The 16,880-nt window shown below is 42.1% G+C and overlaps 1 protein-coding gene across 2 annotated transcripts; it reads left to right on the top strand.

Moving 5' to 3' along the window:
* The first annotated feature begins 10,874 nt into the window (after positions 1–10,874).
* On the top strand, positions 10,875–16,583 carry th (tyrosine hydroxylase). 2 transcript variants are annotated; one of them, XM_071895090.2, is made up of 14 exons: positions 10,896–11,015; positions 11,284–11,367; positions 11,502–11,705; positions 12,601–12,775; positions 12,922–13,010; positions 13,139–13,206; positions 13,348–13,398; positions 14,142–14,287; positions 14,633–14,768; positions 14,991–15,060; positions 15,152–15,208; positions 15,368–15,463; positions 15,577–15,710; positions 16,424–16,583. In XM_071895090.2, the coding sequence occupies exons 1-14, from the start codon at positions 10,896–10,898 to the stop codon at positions 16,581–16,583; spliced, it is 1,590 nt and encodes a 529-aa protein (XP_071751191.1). The 2 variants fall into 2 exon arrangements, with proteins under 2 accessions (XP_071751192.1, XP_071751191.1); XM_071895091.2 differs by lacking the exon at positions 11,284–11,367 and having other exon boundaries at positions 10,875–10,979.
* The last annotated feature ends 297 nt before the right edge of the window (positions 16,584–16,880 follow it).

Raw genomic sequence — 16,880 nt, 5'->3', positions numbered from 1 at the left:
GCACATGTGGCGATTGAAGATAAAACCTTATCACAGTCCGGTGCATTCTGTCAGATGGGTTGATTGCAGCCAGACTTTGAAGCGCTGTATCTTATAGCATCAACAGCGTCTCTGTGATTTACTGGAGAATCACGGTACAATGGATGTGCAGGCTTAAAAATACAGAGTGAATATCATGGGTCCGTACGCTCATCGTTAAGCCATTCTTTGTCTCTGATAGCAGATTGTCGGAGGCTGCAGAAATCACAGAGAACACCGCAGAGTTCACAGCTCCCGTGACTCCTCTGCCTCGGTGATGTAATATTAAGACTAGCCTGGAGGCAGATCTGCTTTCTCCCTGACCCGAACCTGCAGCGGTCATACGTATGTTATCTTTCGCTTAATATAGTCTGTCTCCCCTCTTTCTCTCTCTTGCTCTTGCTCTTCTTGCTTTATCTTTCTCTCGTTCTTTCTGTCTTTCTTGTCCTCTCTCTCCCTCTCAGTTAGTCACCAGCCGACGCGACCCACATTCACACAACATGCATGCAAGTACACAAATGTTTTCCACTCGTTCATTTTCTCCAACAATTGCACGTTGACTCTTTCCTGCCTATCTAAGAAATCTAAAGACAATGAATGAATGAATGAATGAATGAATGAATCTTTGTATGTAATGATCCCCTAACTTCAATACATTGATTAACAGAATTTTAAAGGGTATAGTACAGAGAGATCTACATCTATGTTTATCCTTAAGAACCTTAAGAAACTCCCTAATCATTTGATTTTCTCACTCAATTTGCTCTGGTCTCGGTCTTGACTTTTGTCCCGACCCCCTTTGGACCTGGTCTTGTAATTGATTATCAACTGTAGTGGTTTTGACTATGCCCCTAATGTATAATTCTCTTTCTTTCTTTCTTTCTTTCTTTCTTGCACACACACACACACACACACACACACACACACACACACACAAAAACATCCTTCTGAAAGTGTACATCATGAAAGCCCCTTCCCTCTCTGCGGTGATTGCACACACAGCAGCAGCCTGTACGCTGGCCCACCTCATCCCACCGGGGTATTGGTTTTGTGAATGAAGTGGCCAAACTCCCAGATGGCAGTATTGATATGGCCATGAGGACAGGCCAGTGTTTACTAGCCACCCTGCCCCTGCATCCTCTGTTGTCCATTAGGCCCCTCTCCTCCTAATGCATGGGTAATGGCCTATCTGTACACCATAATCAGACAGACACACACACACACACACACAGACTGTAAAAGCCCATCAAAATAAGACCCGCAAACAAGCACACACACACGGCGAGTGGCCACATCGGCACAGCTGCAGTCATTATTCACAGGAGGAGGTCTTGGGTGGTGGTGGGGGGTAGAGGGATGAAAAATGGCAAGCGGAACTACTAGATCTCGTCCGAGGTGTCTGCGTCAGAAGGCCCCGCACGCATAACAAATTCAACAGAGCCATCGATCCAACTTATGGCAGGCAGAGTTCTCTGCTCACGTTTTATGCGATTTGAGTGCAATTTACTTTCATCTGCACCGATAAGCAATTTCAATCGTGACGTCTTGTCGATTTTTTTTTCTGTCTTTTGTCCTCTGCGGACTCTGTCATCCTGATTCTGCAACGACAGCTAAACCTTTTAGCCACCAACAAAAACAACCCATAACACCTACTATCACACACCCAGACATATGCAAACACACAATGACAGATTTTGTGTGATGACACAATTTAAATGACTAGTGACAATGGTATTTCCTATAATTTCGGCATCAAAAACTTGACAGCAAAACACGGTGTATCCAGACCATTCAAACCCTGACAGTTAAGGATGTCCTATGAAGGGCACCCTAGCTTTCATGTTGCATCATTTTTATCTCATTATTAATGGTATTTGTCTGCAAATATACCAACTGAACTATTTTTAAAAATGAGAGTAGGTTGTGTTTCATTGGTTTTTGTGTCCATATATACAGAGAGAGAGGAGAAGAGTCAGATGCAACAAGACAGAAGCTGTTCAAACCTATCCCAACTGCAGTTGCATGTACTGTACATTGGTGTTTCGTTTCCACTAAATCACATCTAACCGCATCCAATGCTCGAGAAAATAAAAATTAAAAAAAATCATAATTTACCCCAGTATAATTACCCCAGTATAATAATTGTCTTTAATGTTTACAATTAATACTTATAATAAATTCTTAAAATAAGAACGCATTTAGGGCTTTAACCTGCATTGAAAAACACCAAAACAGGGACAGACAATGAACCAAAACCAAAATGACCCCAAACCACTGGTGAAACACTGGTGTATATGGTATGTAGAGCCACCAAGATGTAATTCAGTTATTTTATAGATAGATGCATAAGACCTTAAGCTGTACAACCATGACTGTGTTTAAAAGAACACCTTGTTATTTAAGTATTACACACTCCTGAATAATAGACACGCTTCAGCACATAGAGAGTTGAAACCACTCCTATAAAGCTCCATATTACATTAAGCTGTACAAATATGATTGTGTGTTGAGACACATCTTGTAATTGAAGTCCTATACACTCCTGATTGATAAACACATGTTTCAAGGACATGGAGAGTACCACTCCTGAAAAGCTCCATGTCATCTTGAACTGTACAAACATGATTGCGTACTTAAGAAGATCTTGTTATTTAAGTCCTATACACTCCTGATTGATAAACACACATTTCAAGGACACTAGTACATACCATGGATGTATTGGTACATACCCGGGGATGCGCGCGCCGCAACTACGTGCAGACTGGCCAAAAAGGCGCATAAACTGCGTAAATTTGGGAAAATGGAAAAAATCAGCTCCGTCAGTCCCTGCCTATGCCAATGCTCAATGCACAATGCACATGCGCAGTTTCAGATTGATTGGCCAACCCGTTGAGGAGCAAAATGGATGCGGACGGACGGACAGGCAGACGGACGGACGGACAGAGTTTTCCTCATTTTATAGTAGGATGACGAGTTGAAACCAGGTGACTCCTGTAGATGATTGTGTATTGAAGAACATCTTGTGACTTTGGTAAATTCTGGTTCTTCAGTGGTTCTTTGATGAGGATAGTGGTGCTATAGTACTACCATGATACAAAGACCCACTACTGTCCCCTCATGGTTCTTTGGAGGCTCCTGACTGGTTGTTCAGTTCTTGCCGTGAATATGTGGCAAATCTTGACTCAACACCCAAGTACATGCAGGGGAGTTTGATCCATATTGTTGAGGAAGAGGAAGAGAAGCATTCAAGGGAAGCATTTACAGCTTTTCCGTTTGGGGCAAAATGTAAAGTTGCCTGTCCAGCGATGTTTCGTAGTGTGGTAGTGATACATTTGGGTATAATCACTGTCTTTTCATGGAAACATTTGGGCATTTTTTTCTCTCTTTTAATGGAGACATGTTTAGCCTACTTTGTTATCATTTATCAGAGATTCAGAAAATCGATTAAAGGAGAATGTTACTGCCCATTTCCTACTGTCTGCATCTAGTATACATTTCCCCCAATCATTTTGCAGTGCATAGCATATGTAATTCGATTTTTAAAATACAAACTTTATGGTGTCGTAGATAGCTTGAACCCCCCAAACAAACACCCAGTGCCTAAGATCAACCATGTCTACAGAAGCGGTAATATCTACACTATGTACATACTGTATATCAAACATGGTTAATAAATCAATGTGGTAATTATTTAGATAGACTATTACTACATATCAGTTACAATTGTTAGCCACAAGCAAATACTCAACTGATAACATTATATAAGCAGACAGCGTTAGCAATAGGCTACACCTAAGTTAGCACTTTCAACCTGCTAGGCTGTCACTAAACTTGACGAGCTGAACAGATGAGTTTGCCGTTATTCAAATTACCTGTGAAACGTTTATGATGTGACAAACGTGATGTTTATCACATCATGATGTTTGACAACTAAAAGAGATCTGTAGATATGACAGAGCTACTTGATGCTTGTGTCATCAAAAGCAACATTGTTTATAACGTTAGATCAACATTAGATAATTGCCTTGCCATCAATACACAGCTGAACAGACTTTGAAGACAAAGTCACAATGTGTGCAGCTAATGTTGCTAGGGCAGCAAATATCACACGGTCGAAATTAACTAGCTATGAATTAGATTTCATCAAATAAGGTTACAGCCAAGCCCTCGGCAGGCTGGCTAATAAGTGAGTGAGCATTACGCTACTAGCTTCCAGAACGCTAATGGTAGCTATAGATGTAACAAGCTGCAACTAAATGTAGGCACTGGTCCAACATAATAATGAAGACATTCAGTGTAGACTGTGGCTAATAAACGACAGCAAAACCTACCGGTCCAAAAAAAAATGAGACACATCTGCATCTGTCCTCAGTCCCTTCTCATCTTTGAGTGCTCTTCATCTTGGAAAGGCAGATGTTCACTCTAGTTTTCGTGCGGAGACGGATGTTTTCTTATGTCTAATGTTTCTTGTGTTTTCTTACCCACCGCTGAGCGAATCTGTTTCGTGTCCCTTGGATTTTCTACCCAGTTCTTATATTTATTGCAAACAAACTGTTGCTGCCTCCATCAATTTTGTCCTATCTGGTACCAGGTGTTTAGAACAGCAAACGTAAAAGCTGTCATGAGCTGGTTATAGGTTGAATCACTATTGTATGGCATCAATCGGTGATTAAGAGTAGTGAAATTGACATTTATTTCTATGAAAAAGTATTATTATTATCATTATTAAATGGGTAAATGCTGTATGGATGTATGAGTGACAGTGGGAGCAGTGGGAACACTGGAGGTGAGGTTTATCTGAGGCTGCAGCAGCTTGATTCTCGTCCCGTGTGGCTGCAGCACGGCCCCCCGGGCTGCCGGCTGACAGGGGCCCATTAAGGAAAGGTAAATCTAATCAGGAGTCTCTCCAGCCACAGAGCCGTGTGTCACTGCTGGAGGGGGAATGGGTGCTGCCACAGCGTCATTATGCTGCTTCCCTGACCCCAGCACAGGACAAATGGTTGGATGAGAGGTGCTTACTCGTCTACAAACAGGTTTATGTTTCTGTACACTCGAGCAGGTCAGAAAGGTGCTGAGTTGCGAGTGCTGCCTCTCTGGATTTGTTGCGGGTTTAAGGAAATAGAGTGTATGCGTGTATGTGAATGTATATGATAATGGACACCACTCACAAAACAACAATGCCAATAAATAGTTTTATTTTGGTGAAAAAAACAGATTTGATGGCAGTGTCAATGTAGCCTGTAAGTCTGAAAGAAACTGATTTGCGACCAGTGAGTTCTTAAACCACTTATGGTGACTGATGGAAATCATTGTTGAGTGAGTAAAAATTGCTCACATGAATTTGTCTCCTGCTGGGCAGATTCGACATGACACATAGATATCTGGATGCAGTTATCAGAGGTGACATTTGGAAAGGCACATGTTGCTAGAGAGAGAAAGAGCGAGCGAGAGAGGCACACACGTTGCCCAAAGCATCGTTAACATATGGAAAAGTAGCATCAAAAAGTAGCTTAGAAAAGATAAAGCCATTGCTTTGCTTCAACAGCTATCTGTCATGGACAGGCTGAGAACACGGCCATATTTCACTGCCATGCTTTATTTGAAAAGATGCTTACAGACCACCGAAGGGTGACGTAAATATTTCTGCCCAAATAAGGGATTCCGGTTCCATCACCTTGTCAGACTAATGGGAGAATGAAAAGGGATGTGACTATTTTGTTTAAGATCTTTGGATTTAATATGGATGTCTCTATTTGTGGACCAGTTTTGAAGCCGCAATGAAAAAATGTAAAAAAAACAGCAGCATTAACTAGTTTCAGCATTTGGTACTGATGCCTAGTTTGCAAATATATATTTTTTAAAATAGATAGTTGATAACACATACAATAAATAAATAGCCCTGTGATATATCTAATGTTATGGTTTCACATATTTAAAGGACTAAATGATTGGTAAATGGGAAACAGAAATCCTATTAATTTTCGACATAGACGAAAAATAAAAGGAACGGGACACAATTCAGGAGCCCCGAAATGACAACAACACTTGGGTGGGTCACCTTCACATACACTATCTCTTTCTAATTTGAGGTCTCAACTGTCCAAGTACATTCAGGTATACGGGCTTTGTTCATGTTTTGTCATAACCTGCTGTTCATTTTCTAAATGGGTAAATGTGCCACTCACACACGACAGGAATCATATGTTCCCTTCAGGAGCAAATGAAGACAATCAGTTTAGTCATTCTGGTCAATTTGGAAATCTTCAGTCAACCCTCTCTGTTTAGCCATAATGGGATCCCATTAAACTACACTTTCACATCATGTGAATGTGTGTGTGTGTGTGTGTGTGTGTGTATAGCCTATAGTCTAGAGGCTTGAAAATCAGGTTCTGTTTAAAGTATGAATGGGAAAACTATACTTAAGCCAGGTCCCAGTGGTGACAGCCCGGGCCGTGACAGGGTCACAACAGCCGGTTGATAATATGTTTGGTCGTGTCACAGCCACAGCCGCAGTTACGGGCCGCCATGGCACCGACGTGCTGACGGCAGTCAACACGGACCATTGAGCATCACTCCCTCAACCACTCGCCCACCCCAGAAACACTTTCTGCCACCGCTGTCAAATTACACATGTAGACAGAGGCAGTGGAGGAGCACTCTGTGTGATTAGTCATTCCACTTGGCAGCTGTATTTTGACACATGCAAAAGCAATCACTGCCATCGCCGGTCACAGACGCTCTGTTAAAAAAAAAAAAAGAGAGAGGATAACAAATGATTGTTGTGCATTATTTCATGAGAGCACAAGGCTTACATGGAATAAAGATGCCTAATGCCGTCGAGCCATGCAAATGTTGAGGACCTCATGACTCATTGAATGTTGACTGAATAATAGTTTTTGCCAATTATTTTTTCAGCAGTTATTCTCTAGCCTTGTCATATTTTTACCTTATAGATATCACTTTGGTTTGCAGTTGACTGTGATTACATTGTCATGCTCTTCCAACCATAAATACTGTATATCTTTTTTTTGAGAATACGGACTAACTATATTCTTAATTTACTTGATTACAACATTTAAGTATGAGAATGGCATGCCACAAAACATAAAGCTTTAATGGCAAATACATTGTCGTATTTGTGACAATTGTAAAAATCTACCATTAACACTATTTTCATACTTGAAGATGTTAAGCCTTTCAAAAATGAAAGCTCTGTCTCTTTGTGTGTTGGTGTGTTTGTGTGGGGGTGTGTGTGTGTGTGTGTGTGTGTGTGTGTGTGTGTGTGTCTATTGCATGTACAAGCCGAGATCCAAATCTAAAGCACAATGCATCCTGACTTTCCACACAAAAGAGAATCAAACAGACTTGAGCAGACATCAGACAGACGGCTCAAGCATCACCACTGCAGAGTTCCCCTTTCCTCAGCATGTGTTCCTCTGAATTCCATGTTTCCATTAGGGTTCAGATATCAAATATCATCACAACAAACAGTTTGAGACAGGAGTGCAGGTTGCTGTGCGGAGAACATCTGAAAGATAAGAGTGCTCCGATTTCAGGGGACAATGAGTGACAGTCACTGTACCGAAAGAGAATACACTGTTATCATCATCATCATCATCATCCCTCTGTCATTCTTACACAATTTGTATATTTGTATTCTTATACAAATATGCATATAGAATAGCTGCCACACACATACACGCACACACACACACACACACACACACACATCACCCACACTTCAGCACCAGCCAACTCACGATCGTAAGGCTAGTCAGCCACCATATGCACTACAAGTGGATATGCTTATTATGATGCTGTTTACCCAACATTATTCTGATTAATAGAACATTTATTTGTATTTCCTTCTCTCCTCATCAACTGGATGAGTCTAATGACCCCCACAAAGACGACTAGCATCGCTCAATAGAGAGAGAGAAAAGAAAAGTGGAGGACGATGAATAATCGCCCAGCTGTTCGCATTAGCTGCAATTAGCCCGTCTGAAGTCCCACAATTATGCAGGGGAAAGCTGACGCTCACAATGCCACAACGCTGCCATTGAATCAATACATAATTGTAATAATTATCATCCCGGTGTCATTTGTGGACCCCAGCAACACTTCCAGAAAGGAAGATGGAATTGGATAAACACAGAGAGATGAATGGCAGAGAGATATCGCCTCTTCAAGTGTAACATTTCTAACAAAAGGTGGCCTCGATACCTGGCATGAGCAATGATGGGGGTTGACTCAGTGGTGGCGATGAGTCAGCCTAACCACAGGGGGCCAGAAAGGACTCAGCTGCACCCCTAGCCAGCCTACACCACACCAAGAGTCTGGTAAGGTACAGGTCACATGATATAAGCGTCAAAACTTTAAAACCAGTTCATCTTGAATGGTAATCCACTTCCACAACCCTTAAATCTCTCTCATGTCGGGCCCCTGTGAGCACAGATTAGACACTTTGGAATTGTAATGACATGCCCCTTTAACATATTAAAGATTGGAAATGAATATGTCCAAGCTGACTGTATAGCGAGAAAACGAGGGAAGATCGGGAAACCTTCCTCTCTGGGCGATTTCAAACGGCCAGTAATGGGCTGGTCTTGATAAACAGGGACTGACACAGTGAAGCAGACATTTGGAGGGATGAGAAGGAAGGATATCCGTTTATCTTGATCCTCATTCAGCCTGTAGCTCCACTTCCCACTCCTCAGACAGACCAAATTTGGTTGAACTTGGATGAACCTGGGCTGCTGTATTTCCATTAAGTCCCTTGTGGTTTTAGAATACAATTAGCTGTTTTTTTTTTTTTTCCGGGACTGACTTAAAAAGATATTCAATTTTATAATAAATGGATGTTGTGGTTATTGTTTTTCGGGGATGTGTCTTTGGATGGTAATGCTTTCTGGCTATTCGACTTGCTTTTGGGAGCATTACTAGTAAATACAATTTCTAAATCATTACCACATTAACTAATCTGAATTCTCTAACTCAGAGGCACATAATCTCCAACAGTGTTTTTAACGCACTACCCTTCAGAGTCAGTTGAAAGATTTAAGTCAGTTAACTTATATCGAATAAACCTAAATACACTGACGCAACAAACCACAAAGTAGATCATCGTATCTCTGAATAAATGTCAAGCTTCTGCCTATTGCTCATTCTTTTATGTCATGCCACTTTCAAGAAAGCGCAAGATAGATAAAAACAAAACCCATAATGCTTTGTTTCTAAAGATATACCAATTGAAGCTGTTTCCATGCAGAAAATAGGCTTAAACAAGGTGGAAAATCGCTGTGGTTTATGTCTTAATGTCAGTTTGCTTTATCTTCCTTCCTTCCTACTCTGTCTGTCCTCCCCCAATAAAGGAAGGGCCTGCCACTGTCTGTGCCCTGGGCTACAGCAGCGCTCTTTAGCATTTTCAGGCTGTGTGTTCAGGCTGGGGGAAGAGTCACACTGCGGCCCCCTCTGCCTCCTCTGCACCGTTGCGAGCTCGCTGGCTGTGGCAGCATGTGGCCAAAGGTCCAGGGATAATCCCTTTACCTCTCCTCGCCTCTGGCCACTGTACATCACTTTACAATCATGTTAGCCACCGACGCCCCCAGCCATAAGCGCTGCAAATTCACTTGATGCTGTTGTTGCTGAGGTAAGAAACAGACAGAGCGGCCCAAACAGGAAAACAACCTGTAGTTCTCTTTTTTCCTCCTTTGTTGTTTTTTCTACACTCAGAATCTAATTTGTGAGGAGCGGTGCAGATTGGATTGAGCTGATAAAGTGACTTAATTTTCCACAGTTGACTTTTCTCTGGTCTAACCTTTATATAAAGCCCTGAGGTTGAGGCTTTCATGTACTGTCCAAACATGACTACAGTGTGTAGCCTGTCCTGTTGTCTGTCATTGCATCTGACTGGTGGCTACATACAGTACATACATTGTTGGAGGAAAAAAAAAAAAAAACTCAAAAGAAAAACTACATTCATATAAGTGGTATTAGACAGATATTAAGTAGTATCAAGCACTGCTGCAGGAATTCAACTATTTAAATATTTTTTCAAGTTTCTCCTTTAATATTAAGTAACTGTATTAAATATCAAAATGATAATTAACTATAGGAAATAACAAAATGATAATTTCATCAGTGCAATACAACTACTTTTTTTTTTAATATAAATTATAATATGTCATAAGATCAACACTCTATGCTTGTTAGAAGACTGTTAATGTGCCACCCATCTAGGAATACACTCTTATTAAAAAAATATTCACTGTGTAGTGTATGTATATATAAATAGTGTGTGTATATCTAAATAGTGTGTGTATAAAAGTAGATAGATAAATTAAATTAAACAAACCCACTTAGTTTTAGTGTTTACATAGGCTGAAACAATTCCCGATATATGGAAAACTATACATATTGATGGGTTAATAATCATTAGAAACTGATGGATTCATATAGTTGTAAGTTGAGCCAGGAAACTACTCCAGTCCCCTGTATTGCCACTGCTTGCTTTACTCACACTTTCAAATTGGTCATTGTAAATATCGGAATATTGGAAATCAATAATTCCCCCTGATAATGTGGCACATTAGGCAACAACAGGAAACCATACGAAAATAGCCTTTTGTACTGCCTCTAGCTTCGTTAAATAAGAATTAAGTCAAAGGGTGGCTGCGTGCTGGATGCTGTGCGTTGTTTGATAAGTGGGATGGGAGGGCTTGACGTCAGGAATCACAAACAAATGACCCCCATAAATAAGAGAGGAAACCTGGCCGCCCGAAAAAAACCTCTGCGCGCACAGCACAGCACAGCCCGAGAAATTACATCCTCACTTCATTCACACTTTGACAGACTTCTTCTGCACCAAAAACCTAAACATGCCCATTTCAAGCGGCTCTACGTCCTCGACAAAGAGCATCCGCAGGGCAGCGTCCGAGCTGGAGCGGTCTGACTCTGTGACGGTAAGGAACATCAACTGCTTCACTTTCACATTACAAGTTTGTATTTTAGACTCTATTGAGATAGAAGGGACAGTCTTAGATGATGAAAAGAGTTTTATATCCAAACTGTTTAGAGGACCATCACAAGCTGGTGTATTGCGCGCGGAGAGCTTGGCGAGGTCACCATTACGCAGCGGCGGTGCCTGATGCGCGCCAGATATTATAGATATAGGGAAACACAATTAGCAGTTCAAATACAATTTTAGTAAAAAAACAAATGCATTGTGGAAGCTATATTTCTTGCTGAGTCTTAGCTATGCCGTAGGTTTACATAGACTGCCTTGCCGTTCTAATGCGCATTTGGAGATGTAAAGCGCTCCCGTCTGATATCCAAAAGGATATCCAAAAGGTAAGCAAAGTCCACAACTACTTTGGTCTTTTGTTGTGTCTGTGTGCTCTGTCTGCGAGCAAAATAAATGTGTTTACAGGAATAGCCTCGACACATGTGCAGGACTCAGGACTTTGGTTTCTCTTTTGGCACAGTCTCCAAGATTCGTCGGAAGGCGGCAAAGCTTAATCGAGGACGCACGAAAGGAGAGGGAAGCCGCCGCTGCAGCGGCAGAGGCGGCGGAGGCCAGCGAACAGATAGTGTTTGAGGAGGAGGATGGAAAAGCTCTTGTCAACCTCTTCTTCACTCTGAGGAACTCCAAGACACCTGCGCTGTCACGCTCGCTCAAAGTGTTCGAGGTATCACAAGACATCCGTACATGATTATATGGAGAGCAGAATATTTTCAAAAATTATATTACTCTGTTAAACCATAACAGATTAATCGAGGAAAACTGGGTTTCGAGATTAAGATGTTTTAAAACGTATAAAAATATATTTAAGATAGCTTCAGTGTTATGGGCAAATAGAGTTCAGTTCTATGTATTGGCTTACACACTTCAATGAAGTCCTCACCATAAATATCAGAGCCTGACTTCCACGGAGTCAAGCCAATTTTGGTTGAATGGCAACATGGTCAGTTCAATAGTCTGTTTAGTCCGATAGAATACAAAACGTGCAATGTGCCATATGCTTTACTTACAATCAGGGTAACTGTAAAAGGGATATTAGCAAAAAATTCTAAGGCTTTGGTATTATGCTTTGTTCAAATTAATCTTTTTACAGAGAAGATATTTCAATACCTGTAAAGTGAAATGGAGTGGCAATTAGTTGGGCATTGTGAAAATTGGAAGTAATTTAACTTGAGGCTGGTAACTGGAAAGAATGCAGATCAGATCCTGTGTTTGTGAACAAGCCTACCAGACACAGTTGTCATGGACCTGCAGCTTGGTTTCTGTTCCCCTAAATATTTTTAAAAATGTATTTTCCTTTGTCATATGGCTAGCAAAGATGTGAGAGGCACAACATGCGTTTTCATGCATTTTAAATTTTCAGAGAAATTTTTCAATCTCAATGTGGGGTTACTTGCAAAAATGTTTTTGAAGCCCTGCCTTCCAGTGTATATAAATTAGATACCACCACACACGCACTTGTGCTCTACCCAGTTACATAATTCCATCCCTCTCTCCTCATCAGCCCATATTTGACTTCCCATACAATTCTTTATCACTTTGGTGTGTTTATTGTGTTTCAGACATTTGAGGCTAAGATTCACCATTTGGAGACGCGGCCGTGCAGGAAGTCCAAGGACAGCCAGGAGGGCCTGGAGTACTTTGTCCGCTGTGAGGTGCACCTGTCAGATGTCGGCACGCTCATCAGCTCCATCAAGAGGATCGCAGAGGATGTCAGAACCACCAAAGAAGTCAAATGTAAGGCCCTTTCACTGCTATTATTACAGAAATTCCTATGACATGAAATCCTACTTTGATACGTATTCTGTCTTTTGCAGAAGTTATCAGAAAAACATTGCTTTTGAATTTTCCCGTCATGTGTTTTTTGTTCTTTTCTCGACCAGTTCATTGGTTCCCAAAGAAAATAATAGAGTTGGACAAATGTCATCATCTGGTCACAAAATTTGATCCAGATTTAGATCAAGACCATCCTGTGAGTAACTCCTTCATCAACTGCCTGTATGCTAAGACAGAAATTCTTATTGCATGGCTGTTACGCTGTTGTGTCATGGCATAGACAGGCGATCTTATCTCAGGGTTGGGCGTGTTTGTTTTGGACAGGGCTACTCAGACCCCGGCTACAGACAGAGGAGGAAGATGATTGGAGACATTGCCTTCAGATACAGACAGTGAGATACAATCCTTTGTCTTCATACTGCACAGCCTTCCATTTGTAAAATAAGCATTAATCTACAATAAAAAGGGCAAAAAAGCGCAACATTGAATATTCCTGATATAGTTGTTGATATTCTGTTTCTGGCTGTCCTCAGTGGGGAGTCGATTGTTAGAGTGGAGTACACAGAAGAGGAGATTGGCACATGGTAAGGGCTTCTTTACCCTTCTGCTCATTATTTTAATCACTGTATGCTAGCGTTGAATTGCTACTCAGTCAAATCTTATGTGCATATGGAGACAATCGAGTAAAAAGTCACAGCTCACGCTGAATACCAATCACTTGTTTTTCATATGAGCACACTCTGTTTGAACCCCCTGCTGTGTCAATATCAACGCGTCCATTCACTCTCCAATGAGTCAGTTTCATAGCGTTGCTGCTGTACATGTCTGTGAGTCAGAGGGTTATGATTTGCCTTTCACGGTGATTTGGTAAATTAGTTACAGATGGAGGGTGCTATCAAAGCGTCTAGATAACGGCTTTAGATTGAGCGTAAAAAAATGTCACTGCGGGCTGAGAACAAAGGTTTGACGGGGATTGTTTACAAGTGAATGGATTTTCACTCACTCTTATCAAAAAGTAGCATTGTTTTGGCTTGGACAGTGTGAAGGTATCAGCCAAAAAGCCATCACTGAAAGTCTATAATGACACCATCAAGCACCTGTTGCTAAAGCTGCCTTTCTGATCATCTGGAGATACAATCATAAAGCTGACACATTTGTACTTAGAGAGAGATTTACACTGTTTGATCTTTATCACAACACTCTTTGTTGCCATACCTCAGTCAAATTTTCCCACCAGTTGTCATTTGCTCACAAAGACCGTAAAAAACAGTTTGTTTGAAAAAAGGAAATCAGAATTATCATGCAGTTATATGATCCTGATCCCTAGGAGGGAAGTGTACTCAACCCTGAGGGACCTGTACACCACCCATGCCTGCAGTGAACACCTTGAGGCCTTCCGCCTGCTGGAAAGGCATTGTGGGTACAGTCCAGACAACATCCCCCAGTTGGAAGATGTGTCGCGCTTCCTCAAAGGTAAAGACGGGATAAGAAATGATGAAAGGAAAGATACAGAGGGTTTTTGGAAAAGTTTTGCTACCTGAAATTCATCAGGCAATATTTGATTTATTGATTTATGAGCAAATGTTTTAAGATGACTCCTAACTTCAGTACTAACCCATAATGTGCTGAACTTGCCAGCAGTCAATGTGGGAGAATGGGTGTCATTTAAAAAAAAAAAAATAGTGATATCTCATTTTGGAATGAAACTGAAATGAGATTACCCATCACCCCAGAGTTTGATTATGTGTCTCTCTCTCTCTCTCACCCCCCCAACACACCCACACACACACACACACACACACACACACACACACACAGAGCGTACAGGGTTCCAGTTGCGTCCTGTAGCAGGTTTGCTCTCAGCCAGAGATTTCCTGGCCAGTCTGGCGTTCCGGGTGTTCCAGTGTACCCAGTACATCCGCCACTCCTCCTCTCCTATGCACTCCCCAGAGCCGTGAGTACACCTGCGGCTACCTTCACTCCTTCCATCAAATCCCTCCACACACCTTCTAAATCTCTCTGTCGTCTATTTCTCTGTCTATGACTTTGTGAAGCCATACCACTGTCCAAAGCTCCATAAGCCTCTCTCCAAACCAAAACACATAGCTCTCTGTCTCTGTCCCTCTGTCTCATTCATTCTCTCTCTCTCTCTCTCTCTCTCCCTCCGTGTCTTCAGGGACTGTGTCCATGAACTTTTGGGCCATGTTCCCATGCTGGCAGACCGGACTTTTGCCCAGTTTTCACAGGTGAGGATGAAATCAGTCTTATAGACTTTACAAGTCATTTTTGTGCTGTGCTATTTTGCTCTGGTAACAGTTAATCTAATATTCCTTGTAGAACATTGGTTTGGCTTCACTGGGGGCTTCAGAGGAAGATATCGAGAAACTGTCCACGGTAAGTATTGATTCGTCCAATTCCAAAAACACTTCTGTAAAATGGAAAATATACATAATTGATTGGATTTTCACACCTGTTTATCTGTCTTTTTCTCTACCACTCTCTCTCTCTCTTTCTCTCTCTCTCTCTCTCTCTCTCTCTTTCTTTTTTTGTCAGCTGTACTGGTTCACCGTGGAGTTTGGCTTATGTAAACAGAACGGGGAGGTGAAGGCTTACGGAGCTGGACTGCTCTCTTCATATGGGGAGCTTGTGGTGCGTACCAGCACGTTTTCTCTCGTCTCCGCCTACTGTGCTTTTCTTCTCCTGTATAACAAAATGCAACATGTTGGAAGCCTGACCCCTCCATCTTTTTTCCACCGGTCCAGCACTCACTGTCAGACGAACCAGAGAGGAGAGAGTTTGACCCAGAGGCCGCGGCAGTGCAGCCCTATCAAGACCAGACGTACCAGCCTGTCTACTTTGTTTCTGAGAGCTTTCCAGACGCCAAGGAGAAACTTAGGTGCCGCGCCACACGCATGTCTGTTTGCACTCACACACACGCACGCGAGTACACAAAAACATACACACAAACACACAGAGAGAGGGAGACAGAGAGAGAGAGGTTATGTAAGGACAAGGTCAGAGAACAGCCAGCCAACGCCTGAGGCCACAAACTTTTGTAGGTCAGCCATAGCAGCCAGAAGACAGCTGTTACCAATGTATTCTTTCTTACCAAGGCAAAACGCTGTAGTTTTACTTGGCGACCAGATCAAATGTTGCCCTGCAAAACAAGTAGCTTTACTGAGTGTTTTGACAGTATTTGGTCTCTAGTAGGATACTGCACATGACATCTCTCCCATATTGGATGAGACAATATCGGCGTGGGAATGTTTGCAAAGACATAGTAAATATGAAATAGAGCACACTATGAATATCATTATATAGGAGTGCTGATGGAAACAGGAAATTTCAGTGTCCATGAAGTACGGAGTATGCATATATAGCAGACCAACTTCCAACTGGGGTCTCCAGCATGGGAAACCAAACATCTACTAGTCAGGTAAAGGGGAATTTCCCTTGGCCAAGTGAAATATTTGGGTTTACAAAGTCTCAGACGGGGCAAGCTCAGGACATACATTCAAGAAAAGGTCAACCACTGACCTACTTGTAGTAGTTTTTTCATACCTGTTAACACTACACATACCCTACACTTTACCCACTGCTCCTTGGCAGGTCGTATGTGTCCGGCATCAAGCGGCCCTTCTCTGTGAGGTTTGACCCGTACACCAGCAGCGTGGAGGTGCTGGACAACCCCCTGAAGATCCGAGGAGGCCTGGAGTCTGTGAAGGACGATCTGAAGATGTTGACCGACGCCCTCAGTGTTTTGTCATGATGATGATGCCCCCCCCCCCCCCTCCCCCCCCTTTGTCTGTGACCATCCCGCTGCTCTGTGCCGCTCTGCTCCGTGACGTCTGACGTGTGACGAGACCCATGTGTTCAAGTTCCTGTGCCGTACCTCCAGTATGCTTCTAGTTATTATGAGTTGTTGCTTGAAATGGCTTGGCTGGTTGACCATTAAAACCTCAACGCGCAGTGCAGGCAACTTTTCCAAAGATGTTTAACGCCTCACTGGGTGTGGATTCATTTGAACCGGTGATGTCAGTTTAGTAATGTGAAGAAATGATGGGGT

Source organism: Centroberyx gerrardi, chromosome 4 (assembly GCF_048128805.1).
Source record: "Centroberyx gerrardi isolate f3 chromosome 4, fCenGer3.hap1.cur.20231027, whole genome shotgun sequence".
NCBI lineage: Eukaryota > Metazoa > Chordata > Actinopteri > Beryciformes > Berycidae > Centroberyx > Centroberyx gerrardi.
Note: the sequence above shows the minus strand (reverse complement) of the source record. Positions and strands in the feature narration are given on the sequence as shown.